The following is an 18476-nucleotide window of genomic DNA, read 5'->3' as shown; positions in this document are numbered from 1 at the left end:
GTGGTCTGATGCAGTGATGAGAAAAGACAGACAGGAAATCGAGAAAGTGCAGCCTCCCCCGGTGTTTTGAGGGCGACGTGGGGGACATGCAGATGTGGAAATTATGCATTTATTGTTCCACCCTTACTGTATCTGAGTGTCTAGATATTTCTGAGGTTCCTGTGTTGAAATAAATGAGTCACCTTTGACATTGAAGGGGGGTCTAACAGAGTTAATGTACACAGAGATGAGCAGAAATATATGTGAAAATGTATTTAAAATAAACATACAAAAAACCTTATTAAAAAATGATCAAAATAAAATACTAAACCGTTTTTGTGGATACTCTGTATTTGACAGTTTAGCTGTGAAGAATGCTGCCTGTCAGTGTGCAAAGTGAATTTGAGTTCTTTTTCATGGCATATTGCACTTTGAATAACTCTTTTTAACATCAAGCATTGTATGTCCCTTGTTTGTCCATGTTCCTTTACCGCTCTAACTTGTAAATAACTCATACCCACTAAAAGCGGCATGGATATATTTGCATACCGCAATACACGATATAGAAAAAGTTGAATGATTCACACTTGTGTGAAATGAATGAAACACCATGATGTACATATATCGTCTATCACCCAGTCCTAGCAAACAGTATTATTTTTAGAGTTAGTTCACCCAAAAATGTAAAATCTGTCATTAATTACTCACCCTCATGTCATTCCAAACCTGTAAGACTTTCGTTCATCTTCGGAACACAAATTAAGATATTTTAATGAAATTGAGTAATTTCTGTCCCTCCATTGACAGCTACGCAACTACCACTTTGATGCTTCAAAAAGTTCATAAAGAGATTGTATATTGTACAGTTTGTTTTAATCACATATAAACATTGATCAGTGAACATAAACAGAAGCTCAACCAAACCTGCTTGACGTGCAAGAACAAACCTCATTGGTTTTTGTTGAAACTCAAACATGCTGCGTAACACGAGAATGAACCTCATTGGTTCTTGCAGAAGCTCAAACGTTCTGCGTAACACGAAAACAAACCCCACTGGTTCTTGTTGAAACTCAAAAGTGCTGCGTAACACACGAGAATGAACCTCATTGGTTCTTGCAGAAGCTCAAACGTGCTGCGTAACACGAGAATGAACCTCATTGGTTCTTGCAGAAGCTCAAACGTGCTGCGTAACACGAGAATGAACCTCATTGGTTCTTGCAGAAGCTCAAACGTGCTGCGTAACACGAGAATGAACCTCATTGGTTCTTGCAGAAGCTCAAACGTGCTGCGTAACACGAGAATGAACCTCATTGGTTCTTGCAGAAGCTCAAACGTGCTGCGTAACACACGAGAATGAACTTCATTGGTTCTTGCAGAAGCTCAAACGTGCTGCGTAACACGAGAATGAACCTCATTGGTTCTTGCAGAAGCTCAAACGTGCTGCGTAACACACGAGAATGAACTTCATTGGTTCTTGCAGAAGCTCAAACGTGCTGCGTAACACGAGAATGAACCTCATTGGTTCTTGCTGAAGCTCAAACATGCTGCGTAAAACAAAAACAAACCCCACTGGTTCTTGTTGAAACTCAAAAGTGCTGCATAACACACGAGAATGAACCTCATTAGTTCTCGCACGTCAAGCGAACATGCTTGAGTGTTTACCATAATTGATGTGTGAGTTGAGGAATGTTTATGTGAATAAAAGCCTAAATTCAATCTTTTCATCATATAAAGCGTTTGTGTCTGTTCAGAAAATTTGGACTAAACCGCTCAGTTCATTTGGATTAGTTTTACGATCTCTTTATGAAGTTTTTGAAGAGACAAAGTGTCAGTTGCGTAGCTGTAGAGGGATTTTATTTTAAATATAAAATCAGATTTTATTAAAAAATATCTTGATTTGTGTTCCGAAGATGAACGAAGGTCTTAGTTTTGAACGACATGAGGGTGAGTATGACAGAATTTTCATTTTTGGATTAACTATCCCTTCTAACACATTTGACTAGTTGATATGATAAGACTCACTATCAAGACTGACTTTCCAGTTGCCAACGGTATTCAACACCTTTGCCAGTGCTCTTTTATTCCTAAATGTTAACTAAAGGTAGGCCTACATCTGAATGATGTTGCGTTTTTAACCTTAATCAACAAGTAGAATCGACCATAACAACCTCACCATATCTTATTCCTTATTGATGCAGAAAATTCGCTCACCCAATTCTAGAGATGGAGTCGTACAGCTGCAGCTCACGTGCATGAAAGCTGGGCTATTTTAAATACATGTATCTGAAATACCGCATATCTATCTCTAAATGTACAGTGAGTGAGAGCTTCTTTTGACCAGCAGGTCTCAGTAGTTTGTCAGCTGTAATTGGGTGTATTTATACTGCTTTTGTGTTTTTATTCCTCTTTAGTAGAATACGTTTTGCTAATCTAAATCTGTTTCAGTTTTGGATGTCCTGTTTTGCATTTGGACACAAGATGGCGCATAAACCCTTATCATTTTATAGGCCTTTATTTTATATTTTATTTCCAAGGCAAGTATTATTATTGCAGTTGAACAAATCATTTTAACATGATTTTTCTAATAATAATAATAATAAAATGTATGGATTAAGTTGCTTCAGCCCAGTAAGTGTTCATCTTGAAATATTAATAACAATATAAAAGTTATTCTTACAGTACCTTTACTTTATAAAAATTAGTCAAGATTTTACAGCAAAAAGACACATGTACCACGACCTGAAGGGGGACGTTTTTACAATTATACTAAAAGGCCCTTTACTTTTACTAAAACAGTATAATAAACTATCAATCAGACAACAGAAGGCATGCAGTAGATCAGGTTTTTCACAAAGTTTGGATCATGTTGATCATTTATAGGCCTTAGAAATATGTGTATGAAATCTGATACAGCTGGTTTTAGGGTTAACATAAAAATTGTTAATTTAGTAGCCATGTACAAACTCACGTGGACAATAAATCTTATTTAGGATTCTGTAAATACCATCTGACTGAATGAAACTGTATTGGCTGAGTTTGCTGCACTGAAGTTTGAATCAGAGAGGACAAGAATGAGATTTGTGTTTTGGTTGAAGGCCGGCGTTGTGTCCGATGGCCTTTATGTAGTGATAGATGCATTCACTGACTACAAGCCCATCACATTCCTCACTTCCTGTGGCATTCATTTCGGAAAATGACTTTGCCATTGTGGAATACATAAACTGGAGTCTGAAAAGCACAGAATATTTAATGGTTTGCATCATTTCAGCATTTGATTATTTGATATTACAGGATAAAAAGTATGTGAATCAAGTTAGCCAGGAAACTATGTGTTGTTGACCATTAATATAACATGAAATAACATGGTTTGGAATTATCTCCAATGAGTAGGCTTTCTTCCCTTTGACTTTGGCAAATGTATATATTAAAATATACAGTAGTTGGTAAAGAAATATAAGTAACACTTGAAGCCTTTATATTTAATGCATAATAAAAGTCTATATTTATTGTTACTTTAGAAAGTATAATGCATTAAAGCACATGAAAAACAACCAATTTCAGAAAATATTGTAATGCATTTAAGTTTTAATAAAAATATATAATGCATTACAACATACATTATGAATACTTTTCTTTTTAAAGTGTTGCATAAAATGTCATGTGCATCAATGCAATGTCATTTTGTAAAAAACAGCCAAATGTAAATTATATCAGATCTTGGTTTTAAATACAACACGCACTTTAGCAATAAAAGATTGTCCTTGAAGCAAACATTATATTTTTGAGATTTGTCAGTCGTTATTAGGGTTATTTAGGAAATAACTGCTTTTCTAAGTCATGCAGGCCAGAAGAAAATGTTGAGGCAGGATGTTTGCATTGAACTGCACAAAATCGTGCTACAGTAAAACACATGGACCTTTCACCTTGTCCTTTGGACAAATCCACTATCCTCTTTCAGCATCTCAAGGACAAATGAAATCAGGAGAGCATAATTGTTGAATCGCAGGAAACTCAGTTGAAATTGAAAGTAAGCAGAGCAGTCATTTTCCATAACATCCTGCCCTACATGTGATCTCTCATCTAACTGCTTGATGAATGTGAGTAGAATGTTTATTGGAGAGTTCATTGAATGGAAGATTTGGGATCTGACCTATTAAATAGGAGCAGATGGTGTTTCCCACCCTCACCACCTGCTCAAGAGAAGCTTAGAGTTTTATGGAAACCATGTGAGGTCAGATGTTTATTTGGAATGTAGAAAGTCAACATGCTTGTAAAGACCCATTCAAACACTAGTAGCAACAAATTGCTTTAGTGTAGTGTAGTTTGTTTGAGCTTGTCTTATAGAAATAAACAGCGTCAATCATAAACCGTTACACAGTATGACAGTATGCAAGCTTGTTTCTGCCTCGCAAATTCTGACATTTTTTTCTCAGTATTGTGAGATAAACTCACAATTCTTACTAATTTTTTTTCGTAAGTTTATCCCCACAATTCTGAAATTTTTAATTGGAATTGTGAGATATAAACTCACAGTTCAGAATTTTTTCTTGCAAGTCTATATCTTTTTTTTAAATCAGAATTGCAAGTTAAAATCTCGCATTGACTACACATGACAGTGTGCAACAATTCTTACATTTTCACAATTCTGACTTTTTTCTTGCAAGTTTATATCTCAATTCTGAAATGTTTTATTAGAATTACAATTTAAAAACTTGCAATTTTGAATTGTTTTCTCAGATTTGTGAGATATAAACTCGAAATTGTGAGTTATAAATTCTGATTAGGCCCACATTAACATATTCACATATTCATATTCATCAACATATTTTTCCAGTGAGACCAGGTTGCCAGTTAAATCTATCCCTTTTCTAATGTTTTTTTTTTTTTTAATAATTGTTTTTTTCTCATAAAACTTAGAACGTAATAAAGATGACAAAAAAACCCCACTGGATTGGACTGAACTGGGTTGTTCTCATCTGTTCCCACGAATCTTTCATAGCAGTTCCCGCAATGCAACAACAGATTTTTTCAGTTCAGTGTGTTTTACTAATCACTTCAAGTAGAGCTTTAGTGAATTTTGCTATCCTAGGTACAACCAAAAGGCAAGATAAATACTTGGAAATATAAAATAGTACACTGTAAAAAAATTACATGAGCAATAAGTTATGACAACATATGTTTTTACATTGCTTTAATTCATCAAAATAAGTTCGATTTTTAACTCATTAAACTCATTTTATTAAAGTCAGTTTAGTGTCATTTAAGTTGAAATGACTTAAACATCCAAGTTGATTGTACTTAAAAATTTACAAATTTAAAGCAACTTTTTTTTTACAGCATCACAACATAATTCACTCATGGACACAACATGTTCTCAGAATGTTCTGTAAAAAATCTGATTTTACAACATGCACGAATGAACCTGAATGATTTTTGTGCTCATTTCCAACTGGTAAGGCACACAACCAGTAATGCAAAATCTTGAATCGTGATGGTATTGCCCAGATCCTTCATGCTGATCCAACAAGCTCTAGCCTGGTCAAATAATCCAACTGACATCATATTTGCAATTTGTTTCTCATTGCTATTTAATTTTTTCAGACCCACTAAATGTTTAAATGCTCCCAGGTGGTCTAAAAACTAGTTATATGAGGTTGTCTATTTACTTTTATAACTTGCCATTTATAAATGCACTTGAGACCCATTTTAAGATGTTGGCATATGGGTCTGCTATTGTCTTGTAGTGACTTGGACTGAGATGCAGAATCTATTTTAGAGGAGCTGAAAGGAAATTTAGTAGAATTAAGTAGCATGTGTTGCAAGAGTCCTGGTAATCAGTTTTGAAAGTCTGTCTGTGTATCTGTCGATTTGCTGAGATGATGAATTGTTTGCAGCTTGTGTTTCTGGTTGGAAGAATTCTCATCTCATGGAACAGAACACTGGAGTTAGACTGGAGAGAATAAAACACGTCCCCCGGAAAGGCCAGATGTACTGAAAAAATGCAAACAGGCTGAGGATGAATAATGAATCAGAGACCAAATTGCACACACACAGAGAGAGAGAGAGAGAGAGAGAGAGAGAGAGAGAGAGAGAGAGAACATGCATAATACTGGCAGGAAAGTGGCTGATTCACTCCAGTTGCTCTCAGTTGTAGCACCTGCAGTCAGAAATGATACTGTTACATGGAGTGTGTGTTCAGTGGAGGGTTTGCTTCTTCCAGAGAAAGAGAGAGAGCATTGGGAAGTGCTGGGATCAAAAGTAGGTCATCCTCCCTGAGACTCGCATCTCTCCCAGCAAATACACCAATCCACACACTGCTGCAGCACATGTGCCTGAGATGAGAGAAGAACAGCCGGATCTGAGCTGACAGGACACAGCGGCTATTGTTCTGCTTTTACATCTCGATCTGTCCGTCCGATAATAAAATAAAATGTAAGATATGCATATGTAAATTTACATTTAAAGACATTTAGGTGTTAATTTGGTCACTTTTATCTATCTATCTATCTATCTATCTATCTATCTATCTATCTATCTATCTATCTATCTATCTATCTATCTATCTATCTATCTATCTATCTATCTATCTATCTATCTATCTATATCCCAACAAAAATTATGGCATAACTTCAATTGGAAAGATGGAATATTTCCTGTAAATCTCTCTTTTTTTTCTCTGCCTTTCTTCATTTCTAATTTAGACTGCTGACTCAACAGCCACCAAGAAAAAAAATGCAGCTTTGATCTGTGAAAGTCGGGGAGAGAGCTCTGCATAGGGAGGAGAGACTGGAGAATGGGAAGTCTCGCTGGATTTGAAAAAGCTCTAATTTTAACACCAGTAACAGAGCAGAGGAGGTTTTGCATGCGAGACGCAGCTGGACGAGTGCAGATACAGACACATGTGCTCATGGTGTCCTCATGATCTCACTGCCACTGACTCCATGACTGCTGGTGTCCTGAGGACAAATCCAGCATTTATGAAACAGAGACAATATTTGCTGTTTAGTCAAATGAAGGCCTGTGACACTCAAATCATGATGCCATGTGACCCGAGTTCAAGTCTTGACTCGCTTGAAGTGCGTCCCGATCCCGTTCCCTCCTTTGCGGTTGCTTTCCCATCTCTCCTTCTGTCAAAATAAAGGAAAAATGACAACACAATAGCCTTACCAGGCAATTTGTGTAAGCTTTATTAATGGGAAATGATTTTGAGAATATAGGACTATACATTTTAATCAGATTTAGTAAATGATCTAATCTTCTTTATTGTTGCATTAAGTGAATCTATGGATGATTGCTCATGTGATTTGGTATGCAATCAAATTTGCCCTATAGCAGCGTGCTTGCTTGCTTTATTTATTTGTCTGTTTGTTTATCAGTTTAATGATACACCTACAAAATTGTGTTCGATATGCATGCTTAAAACAAGAAAACACAATGCAAAAAAATAAATAAAAATAAAACCTTGATAGGTCCTTTATGCAGTTTAGTTTTTATAGAATTTTTCTTGTTTTTAGATATTTTTATTTGGACATTCAAGTGTGCCAAAAAATAAAATAAAAAAATAAATAAAAAATAAATAAATAAATAAAATAAAAAATAAAAAATAAATAAATAAAAATAATAATAAAATAAAATAAAATAAATAATAAAATAAAATAAAATTTGCCTTTTTTTATTTGTTTGTTTATTTTTAAGTAAAAGTGAAATTACAAATAGCTTTGAAAATTAATTAATATGTAATCAATCTGTCTTGTAAAAAAATTGATTTGTACATTTTCCACAAAAAAAAATGGGAGGGGTGTTTGTGCATCCCTCAACGTGATGATAGGGAGCTGTTATGCAGTTGCTAGGGTGTTTTTTGGGGGGTTGCTAGGGCTTTTCTAGGTGGTCGTTAACTGCTTATGGCTATGTTTCCTCCTTCAGTGTAAGTCTGTGAGATTTTTTCACCGGTTGTATCATCCTCTGGACAAAAATCATTAGTCCAATCAAAGTACTAGCACACCTCTCCTCAACAAGCTGCATTATTTGAAGCATAATTTATGTCTGTAGCACAAACACTCAGAGATGAGTTATGCTCTAAAGATTAAAACTTTGAGTCAGGCATTTACTCTAACTCCAAGTATGAGCAATAGCAATGTGACCTAACTTCCTATAGCCCACCCCAAACAAACTGTCACGGAGAGTCCAGAGGCTGTCCTGATGTCTCAAGTGCAGAGAAGAAGGAATGACATCATTCGGATTTATGGGAACAGCTTTCCCTGTGTGCAACAAGACTGAACAATAGCATTCAATAAAAGCCTGGAGTAAAATCCGCGTGCCTGTCCCTCCCCCAGGCGCTCCCATTTCCTGTGAATTAATAATGCCCTCTATTTTTGGCTTCAAATAGGAAATGCAGGCTGTTGAAATGCTCTAATTTGGTTCTTGCTGTAAAAATGCCATTAGAACAAATGACATGTTCATATATCTAAATACTGGCCATCTACTCATGAATGAGCATGGATTACAAAGAACAGCAGAGACAATTATGAAGAGTGCATGCAAAATATGCCAGTTAACATTAACATTAATAACAGTTAACAGTAAAAGGGTATTGAGGATCATTTCAGGTTTAGCCATTTATGGTTTTGAATTGGACTACTCAGTTCTGTCCAGTGAAACTCAATAACAGCATTGTTTTGAGCAGAAAGCTCCACAGATGTTTGCATCTTTGCTGTGGTACTTATCACAGCCTGCCAGAATGCAAATTCCTCTTAGTATCAGGTTTCTCTGTGAGATCTACAAGTCAAACACTTCCAGATCTCAGGAACAGGAACTGTAGTTGTGCTGTTGTTTAATCTGCCAACTGCAGTTAGAAAAGTTGGACGGGCCACGATGCTGCAGAGAACTCAAGCCTTCTGATACTAACACACTGAATCAGTTTTCATAACACATTAAAATGCCTTTTCATATAGAACAATAAGCTCAGATTGAATCCTGAATCGAGGTCATGGGTTTGATTCCCAGGGAATGCATGAACAGGGAACGTTCTGGCAAGGTTCTGAACCAATGTTCTTAATATAATGTTTGTTCAACGTTATCTGGTCTTTAATAATGTTCTCTCAAAATGTTGGCACAAAAACGTTATTCATGGAACTTTTTTTCGGAAACATTTTAAATGTAACTACTTGTTTCAGAATGTTCAAAAAACATTCAAAAGTAACGTTCCTGATGTTTGCAGAATTATAAAATGAAATGTTAACATTTGAATAAGAAAAAAATGTTTTAATTTATTATTTTATTTTTAACTGGACGTTTTTGAACTTTCAGGGAACATTCAGAAATAAAATGTTCATGACTTAATGGGAACATTAGCAAAATGTTAGCAGGGATGCTTTGGATTAAAGCATTTACAAATGCATAAATGTAAATCTAATATAATATTAATGTGCTTTTTCGATCAATAAAACCAACATGATGGCATTTCCTATATTTACACCGGCTTGGCATATAAAATATGGCTGGCTAATGTTTATAGTTCCACTGAGACTCGTATTTCCTTTTTATGGGGAATATTATCCTTTAGTCCTTTAGAAACATATTTGTGACCCTGATTCAGCAGTCTGACTAAAGATGGCAATAAGCACTTCAAGTTAAAGGGATAGTTCACCCAACAATTAAAAATGTGTCGTTAATTACTCACCCTCATGTCATTCCAAACCCGTAAGACTTATGTTCATCTTCAGAACACAAATAAAGATCTTTTTGATGAAATCTGAGAGCTTTCTGTCCCTCTATTGACAGTCAAGCTTTCAAATGACATGAGGTTGAGTAATTAATGACAGAATTTTCATTTTGGGTGAAGTAACACTTTAAATCATCCAAGTTCAGCAAGCTTCAGATTCATGTATATGGAATTGATGTCCTCGGTTCATGTTGCTGGTGGCCGGCAAAATGCTGATTTTCCAAGCTGTTGTCCAGGCATTTTATGTAAACTGATGCTGCTTTCCATGCAGACCTGGAGTAGAACTAGAAATATTTTAAAACAAGACAGGAAAGAGAGAAGCTGTCATTAAAGTTAAAACATATGTTGTAAGATTTCTTCCATGCTTCAGTACGGTTTCCTGAAAGAGCGGAAAGAGGAGAATTCATAGCCTAAACATTGTCAGGATGAAAAAGATGACGTATAGATGCATGTTAAACTTTAAAACTATAACACAAAACATTCTTCAATGCAGTTCAAGGGTCAAACAGTCTGGAGCTGTATAAATCCTGCATTTACATGATTACTTACAGCTCAATATGATTTTACACATTTACAGACTTAAAATACACTAATAACATATTGTTTAAGAAAAAATGAGAAAGAAAATTTTCCTTATATAACATGTAAAATAGCACATGACCTTTTACAAATGACTACTGCACTAGCTTTTCTTTCTCTCATGTAAATATAAGATTGACAAGGGGGTGTGTTGAGCCCAAATAGACTTAGGGATCATCTCAAAAGATTGAATTCTTTTCACACAAAAGCATTTCTACAAATCTACTGAAGATGTATAAATGTAATGTAAATGCTTTTGCGATTATAACTGGATGCCACTCACTGAATTAAATTTGCACATAAATATATGTGACAACATAGCAGTTAGTTCAACCAAAAATGAAAATTATCCCATAATTTACTCCCACTCAAGCCATCTGACTTTCTTTTTTTCAGCCAAACACAAAAAATATCCTATATTGTGTTTGGCTGAAAGAAGAAAGTCATATACACCTAGGATGACTTAAGGGTGCAGTAAATTATGGGATATTTTTCATTTTTTGGTGAACTAACCCTTTAAGCTACTGTCCTTTGTGGCTGTCCATAGCTCAGAGTTTTATTTCATTAGCTCAACAGTTGTTTAGCAGATAGCAGGCTAATGAGGAAAAAATAAATGACAATATGCGACAGACTTTATAAAAAATATAGCTCTGTAAGATTTATTTTATTTTATTTTTCCTAGCAAAAATGAGAAATGACCAAATATGTGACCCTGGATCACAAAACCTGTCACAAGTCGCACGGGTATATTTGTGGCAACAGCCAATACATTGTATGGGTCAAAATTATAGATTTTTCTTTTATGCCAAAAATCATTATGATAGCCTATTAAATTGCCAAGGTAAAGATCATGTTCCATGAAGATATTTTGTAAATTACCTATCGTAAATATATAAAACATTTATTTTTGTGAGTGAATGCAGCACAATCGCGAACATAAATGGACAACTTTAAAGGCGATTTTCTCAAAGTTTTGATTTTTTTTTGCACCCTCAGATTCCAGATTTTCAGATAGTTGTATCTTGGCCAAATATTGTCCTATAGTAACAAACCATACAGCAATTGAAAGCTTGATGTATAAATCTCCAGGGTCAGTAAGCTACAGGACAGTATGGTAGCCAGCTAGTCTAATGCTAGCCGTTGACTCCTTTACACGTTTTAGTCAGAGTAGAGAAACTGTTGACAGTCCCTAACTCTAGCATTAGAAGCGTGTGTTAAAGCTCAGTGGATTCACTCTCTGCCTGAGTGGAGTGAAGAGGCTGTAGTTCGCGGGATATCTTACATTTACTCTCTTGTTTACTGACGGCGATGAAACTTCAGTTGTAATATCTGGAAATAAATCGTCCAGAATGACGGTGGATTTTGAAGACTGCATCAAAGACTCACCCCGTTTTCGGTAGGCTGAAATATCTGTTTTCCACTTAAAGAGAGGTTTTACATTGAGTTAGTTGAGTGATATTATGGGTTGTAAATAATGTAATATTGAGAATTAGATAATATATAGCTCGTGTTAATTTCCAGTTGCAAGTCTTCAGTTATCTGCTATTCTGTTGTTTGCACAATATGATCTGATTTGATCAGTCAAGTCAGTGCCACGAGATACTATGAATTAATTAATTCGTTTTTATGTGCCCATCCTGGTGAATCGTTGCTGTTTTTTCTATTATTATCACTATTTACCAGTACATTTTGAAAAATGGTTTGTAATCACATGTAGCCTAGTGAGTGAACGTATAGTGTTTTAAAAGTCTGGTCTGAGAACTGATGGAGTGATTCATGACCTGTCATCAATATTGTGCTAATTAAAATTATCATCTGCTATTTCGTTGCTAAAAAGATGTATGGTGTTATTTTTCCATCAAACACAAAATCAGTTTGCTTGCAGAATGTCTACGCTGCTCTTTTCCATGCAATTAAAGTGAATGGAGACTGCAGTTTTCAAGCTGCAAAAATAACCTGCATACTGTTAAGTATGCTGAAGTATAAGGAATAGACTGAAATTAAGTCCTTATGAATTAAACAAGTCCTGTCTTGGTCTCAAATCATGTTTACATTATACCTGAGCAACATGAGGGTGAGTATGACAGATCTTTTCTTTAAGTCATTTGAGATAAAACCTCGAATAAATGAGTAATTAGTCTGCAGTTTGTTGCTTAAGTCATTGATTTTACCCTACTTACCCACGAGAACTGACGATCAGACATCTGGTGGTGCTGAACACTTGAATACATGAATATGACCAACTTAACTGTCAAGATTTACACCAAATCTGTTCATCGAAAGATTGAGGTGATGGTGATTGTAATTTACACCATGTTAACTGACTGAGTGTGAGAGGGATGTTTGACCAGCTATCCAGTGCCCAGCAGTCATTGATTTTCCATGATTCATTCAGCATAGCTCATATCCCGTGCACAAATGTCTTGATGTTCCTCTCTAGGGCTATTTTTCTTTAGCTGTGATTACATGGGCACTTAAGGCTGAATCATGCAGATCATTTCTTGATAGTTCTTCCCTTGTGTTTCGATGGGTTAATTCTCAGAATTATGCCTGTTTTTCTTTGCTTTAAAGATGAAGTGAAATTTCTATGCCAGTTGCATCTAGGAATGGCTCATGATGGTTGCCAGTTGTACAGAGATTAGCCCACGTAGGAGGGGACGTTCTCGCGACCTTGTGGAACGTTCCCTAAAAGTTGTCTAAAGGTAACTAAAGTTCCGAACCTTTACAGAACATTAGGGACGTTCATAGAACGTCCTCTTTTGGTTATGAAAGTGCTGCAGTTCAAGGTTCCTTATATGACTTTAGGGGGGCGTTCTATTTGGGGTATTTTATGGTCACATAACAAACGTTACAAAGAGGACATTCGGGACGTTAACAGAACGTTCTCGCATGGTCCTCTGTTGGTCATATAATAACGTTCCCAATGTGACTTTAGGGGAACGTTCCATATTGGTTATTATATGGTCACACAACAACGTTACAAAGAGTATATTCGGGACGTTAACAGAACGTTCCCATACGGTTCTCAGTTGGTCATATAATAACGTTCCAGTTATTACTTTAGGGGGACGTTCGATATTGGTTATTATATGGTCACACAACAACGTTACAAAGAGGACATTCGGGACGTTAACAGAACGTTCTCGTATGGTCCTCTGTTGGTCATATAATAACGTTCCCTTTATTGCTTTAGGGGGACGTTCGATATTGGTTATTATATGGTCACACAACAACGTTACAAAGAGGACATTGGGGACGTTAACAGAACCAAAAAAGGAGTTTGAACGAGGCAGTATCAGTATAGAAAATTAAAAACAACTCTTTTATATGGGCAATACGATTACAATTAGGATTTAGTGCAAAATCAATTTATGTTGTTATAATTACGCTTACATTTTTTTTTTTATAATAATATATATTTTTTAAATAATTTTTTTTATACGAATTGTATTTATGTAATGTTCTAATTCTAGATGTTTATGTTTGTAAATGCTGCGTGACTTTGATGTGTTTTAATGCGCGTGCTCGTGAACGTCCGAGACGCTTTTTCAAACACTGGAGCGGCACAGAGTCGCCATGGAAACGGCGGGCCACCACTGCAACTGACGAGCAGCTAAACCCTCTCTCGTGGTGTTTTTATTACTTTCAGGTGAGTTTAGTTTCTTAAATCACACGAATAATACACACAAGTTTGCTTGACATTTATCTTATTTGTAATTGACACGCTTCTGTTGAATTTTTACTTATAGAAATGCTTTATTGTCTTGGAAAAAAAATCCGTTAGCATCTCAACCGTTTTCAGAAAAGGTAACATAGGCTAACTTGCTTGAGCTTTTGTTTATGAAAGTTTGGGGTTTTAATCACATCTTATATGTAGATTAGATGTTTTTAATAGTTTTGTTAAGGGTTTTGCTTGGAAGTGAGCTAATTTATTTAACATAAACGTATGTATTATTTAACAGAAACATATGTGCTGTTAATCGGTGACGTCACTTACATGGAGCGCTAAAATTGGCTGAAACTAGCTCAATGGTAAACAAATATTGATAAACAAATGATCTGTGATTTCAGCAGCAACAAAATAACAACAGAGGGGAAGCTCTACTATTGCAACATTGCTGAAGAAAGCTGCTGCCAGAGAAAGACACAGGTAAACTGAGGAAGCCCATTAAATAACTTTAAATCCATTTTCTCACAATGTTTTCCACCTAACGTTATATCACCATGCATCTGTTTTCTTATTTATTTTATTTGTTTAATTTATTTTGAGAAGGTTTTGACATCCAAACGTAAGTGACACTGTTGGAGCAATATGAATAAGTAAACCTAAAAACATAAATTCTGTTATGCTAATTTATTCTTTCTATTTTCCTTGCCTTTAAATAAACCTGGCAAGCGGTTTGTTGTGTTCCTAGATCCTTCCATGCTGATGGCCTGCACAGTAGCAGAGTTGGAGCAGATCAACATCTCTATGGCGCTGTGAACCCTATGACTTGTAAGTAAAACTTTCAACTAATGTCAAACATACAGTATTGGTATTAACGGCATGATAACGACACCAAACACACCGCCAAGATGACAACTGCCTTGATAAAGGTGTAGGTGATGGAGTGGCCAGTATGTCTCCAGATCTGAACCCTAATGAGCAACTGTGGGGCTTCCAGATGCAGAAGGTGGAGAAGCGCCATGTGTCTAACAGCCAGCAAATCTGTGATGTCATTATGGAGGAGTGGAAGAGGATCCCAGCAACAACCTGTGCAGCTTAGTCTTAGTGATGGGAAGTCCGGATCATTTTACTGACTCTCTTGTTTGTTCTCGTTCATCAAAATGAACAAATCTTTTTTTCAAGTCATTTCGTTAATTTAAGGGGCTTTAAATGTTATACTTTTAAAGGTGCTCTAAGTGATGTTGGGTGTCGTCACTTCTTGTATGAATGTGCTCAGCACCACTGCTCACTATACACAGAATACGCGCGATTTATTACCACTATTATTTATGCATTTAAGATTGAATTCAGTGTCTGGAGTTATATCCCTTTGTGGTGTGTATTCTTCTAATTTCAGCTCCTGAGTCCATTTTGGGGTGATGGTCAAGACAGAACCAAACGAAAGCTGGACTGTAACCTACTGGCCTATACATGGATTTCTCGGCGACGTCATCACTGCTTGCGCACGCAACCAGGAGGCAGAAAAGACCCGCGGTCTTCGTACCAGAGTAAAGGGTTTAGGGTAGTCTAGTAGCATAGTGGTGGTGTTGTCGCTAAGTCAAAATGCTAATTATCATGTTAGACTAAGTTAGTAATGTAACAGCCAATGTTAGCAGTGCAGCATCTATAGAGCCCGAATTTGCTTTTATATAATTTAACCTTGTTTACGTTACTTTACGACCTGCAACATTTCATGACTGCACACACACATATAACGTGGCGATTATATTAAAAAAACTTACTCTCAGCAATGGTGAGATCTTGCCGGATCCCTACGCAATACATGACGATCTTTGGATTGTGGATGACAAGTGGCCAGCAATTGTATGGCCTGATATATATAAATATCTTATTCGAAATCCATGTATAGCCTACTGTTCAAAAGTTTGGGGTTGGTAAGATTTTTTTGTTTTTGAAAGCAGTCTCTTGTGCTCAAAAATACTGTAAAGCAGGAATATTATGAAATATTATTGGAACATACATTTTAAAATGCATTCAAAAAGAAAAAGTGTAATTTATCAAAGCTGAATTTTCAGCATCATTACTCCAGTCTTCAGTGTCACATGATCCTTCAGAAATCATTCTAATATGATGATTTGATGCTCAAGAAACATTTCTGATAATTATCAATGTTGAAAACAGTTATGCAGCTTCTTATTTTTGTGACATATTTTATTTAGGATTCTTTGATGAATAGAAAATTCAAAAGAACAGCATTTATTTGAATGTTTTCTTGTAGTATACTACACACTTGGTATACTAAATGTCAAATTTGCGATCTAAATAGCTGTTTGAAAAAATAAACGTATTTTTTTCACAGTTCATAACTGGCTGAGCAGTTAAACTCTAGTATGTGCTCATGACAGCACATAATCCATCGTCAAATCTTTGATTTACAGTAAAGTAACGTTATATGTGTGCAGTCATGAAATGTTGCAGGTCGTAAAGTAACGTAAACAAGGTTAACTTATATAAAAGCAAATTCGGGCTCTAGATGCTGAACTGCTAACATTGACTATTACATTACTAACTTAGTCTAACATGATAATTCATACATGCATCACAGTATGTCCGGATTTTGATTCGTAAACAGTTGGACATTTTACATAATGTTATATTAATATGAAACACAAACAAACAGATCCAACTCTGAAATTGCAGTTTATTATTGAGTCAACAAAAAATTACAAACAATGCGAAATCTACGTTAATTACAATGTTCTTTTATTCTTTTATTACAGAACTCGGCATAACATAGCGTTTTTTTGCCTCCTGGATGCGCGCGCATCCGGTATTGTTTGTATACAAGAAACCCGTGTATATGCTTCCTATGCATGACCACATTAATATTAATTTATAATTATAAATATATATATTATTTAAATAATAAATATATATATATATATATAATTATATATAATATATAATTTATCTGTTTTTGTTCACACAAAATAAATAAATAAATGACGGATCCCTGCTTTGTGTTTTATCTTTGAATGTGTGAAACGTGCATGCTTATTCCTGATTAAGGTTCTGCAAGAACAAGTGTATTCTAGTTTGGTTCCCTATAGGTCCCTACAGGTCTTTGACACCAGTGGGGACGTTCTGAGAACGTTCTGGGAACATCACATTTCCAAATAAAACATGGTCCCCTAAACGTTCCGATAACGTCACGAATGTTCCGTGGAGGTCCGCAAAATAACGTCCCCCGACCCTTTAAAGAACTCCACATCATGACCGTCTCCGAACGTTCCCGGAACGTTACTAGGCGACGTCTTTGACACCAGTGGGGACGTTCTGAGAACGTCCTGGAAACATTACATTTCCAAATAAAACATGGTCCCCTAAACGTCCCGAGAACGTCCCGAATGTTCCGTGAAGGTCCGCAAAATAACGTCCTCCGACCCTTTAAAGAACTCCACATCATGACCGTCTCAGAACGTTCCCGGAACGTTACTAGGCGACGTCCTTGACACCAGTGGGGACGTTCTGAGAACGTCCTGGGAACGTAACATTTCTAGCTGGGAGTATAGTTGACTACTTTATATGGTTATAACTTATACATATAATTTTCTATATATTTTTTATACTGTATCTGAATATATTATAACTTTTGCTCACCAAAAATTAGTGATGCTCCGATCAGCATTTTTGGGGCCGATCACCGATTACCGATCACCAAAATCATGATCTGCCGATTGCCGATCACTGCCGATCACAGAATGGAAATATGCTAGAGTCAAGAAAATCTTGAAGAACCACCAATATTTATTTAATTGTAGTTAGAAAACAAGATAACATAAGGCTACTGTAGGCCACCTTTTCCAAATAAGGCACAGTATAATTTTTCAAAACAAAGAGGGGTCAGGCAGACTACAATGGATGTAGTTGAGGAACTAACTACATCAGATCCAAAAAATAAAATAATGACAATGACATTTGAGGTTATTAAAACAGTAAGTCCCGCCCCTCGACTGCCAAAAATAAAAGTGTTTGAGCGAGCAAAATCAGCAGGCGAGAGGAGATCAAGCGCGAGTGTGTGGGGAATGATCATGCGCGCGCGCGAGGGCAGAGATGTCATGCGCCCGCGCAGGGTTTGAATGAGCTCGCGAGTTCCCGTTTCCTCGCGCGTAGATCTGTTATCCTCTCGCGAATGTCATTTACCGCGCGCGCCAGCATCAGTTGTGCGCTCGTTTATAATTGCCATTGAATTGCCGTCATAGGAGAACTCATTTTGCCACTGTTAAGCAAGCTCTGCTCTGCTGTTGTGTTGTCGCGCATGCGGAAAAGTTGCGCGAGTTATTTACGTCACGTGATCGGCTTTTTTGATCGGCGCTTTTGGGGGTTGCCGATCAAGCTATTTTTTGCCAATATCGGCCGATCATGATCGGCGGCCGATCAATCGGAGCATCACTACCAAAAATAGTGAAATATTATTACAATTTAAAATAATTTTTATATGAATATAGTTTAAATTGTGATTTATTCCTG

General features: G+C 36.2%; 1 protein-coding gene and 1 long non-coding RNA gene across 4 annotated transcripts in view; both read left to right on the top strand.

The window, feature by feature from the left end:
• Positions 1-11511: 11511 nt before the first annotated feature.
• The window catches only part of acap3a (ArfGAP with coiled-coil, ankyrin repeat and PH domains 3a), a 78508-nt gene continuing 71543 nt past the window's right edge, over positions 11512-18476 (top strand). The window contains exon 1 of the mRNA XM_084098603.1: positions 11512-11675. Coding sequence (XP_083954729.1) covers positions 11629-11675 — 47 coding nt within the window. The 5' untranslated portion in view covers positions 11512-11628. The remainder of the gene's footprint in view (positions 11676-18476) is intronic.
• LOC311073132 lies at positions 13381-15580 on the top strand. Of its 3 annotated transcripts, none has more exons than XR_014604114.1 (5): positions 13381-13928; positions 14029-14086; positions 14351-14429; positions 14695-14774; positions 15343-15580. It is a non-coding gene; the product is annotated as an uncharacterized lncRNA (long non-coding RNA). The 3 variants fall into 3 exon arrangements; XR_014604116.1 differs by adding an exon at positions 14553-14568 and having other exon boundaries at positions 13381-14086; XR_014604115.1 differs by having other exon boundaries at positions 13381-14086.

Source organism: Abramis brama (genome assembly GCF_963993115.1).
Source record: "Abramis brama genome assembly, chromosome: 22".
Lineage (NCBI taxonomy): Eukaryota > Metazoa > Chordata > Actinopteri > Cypriniformes > Leuciscidae > Abramis > Abramis brama.
This window is presented reverse-complemented; position numbering and strand designations above follow the sequence as displayed.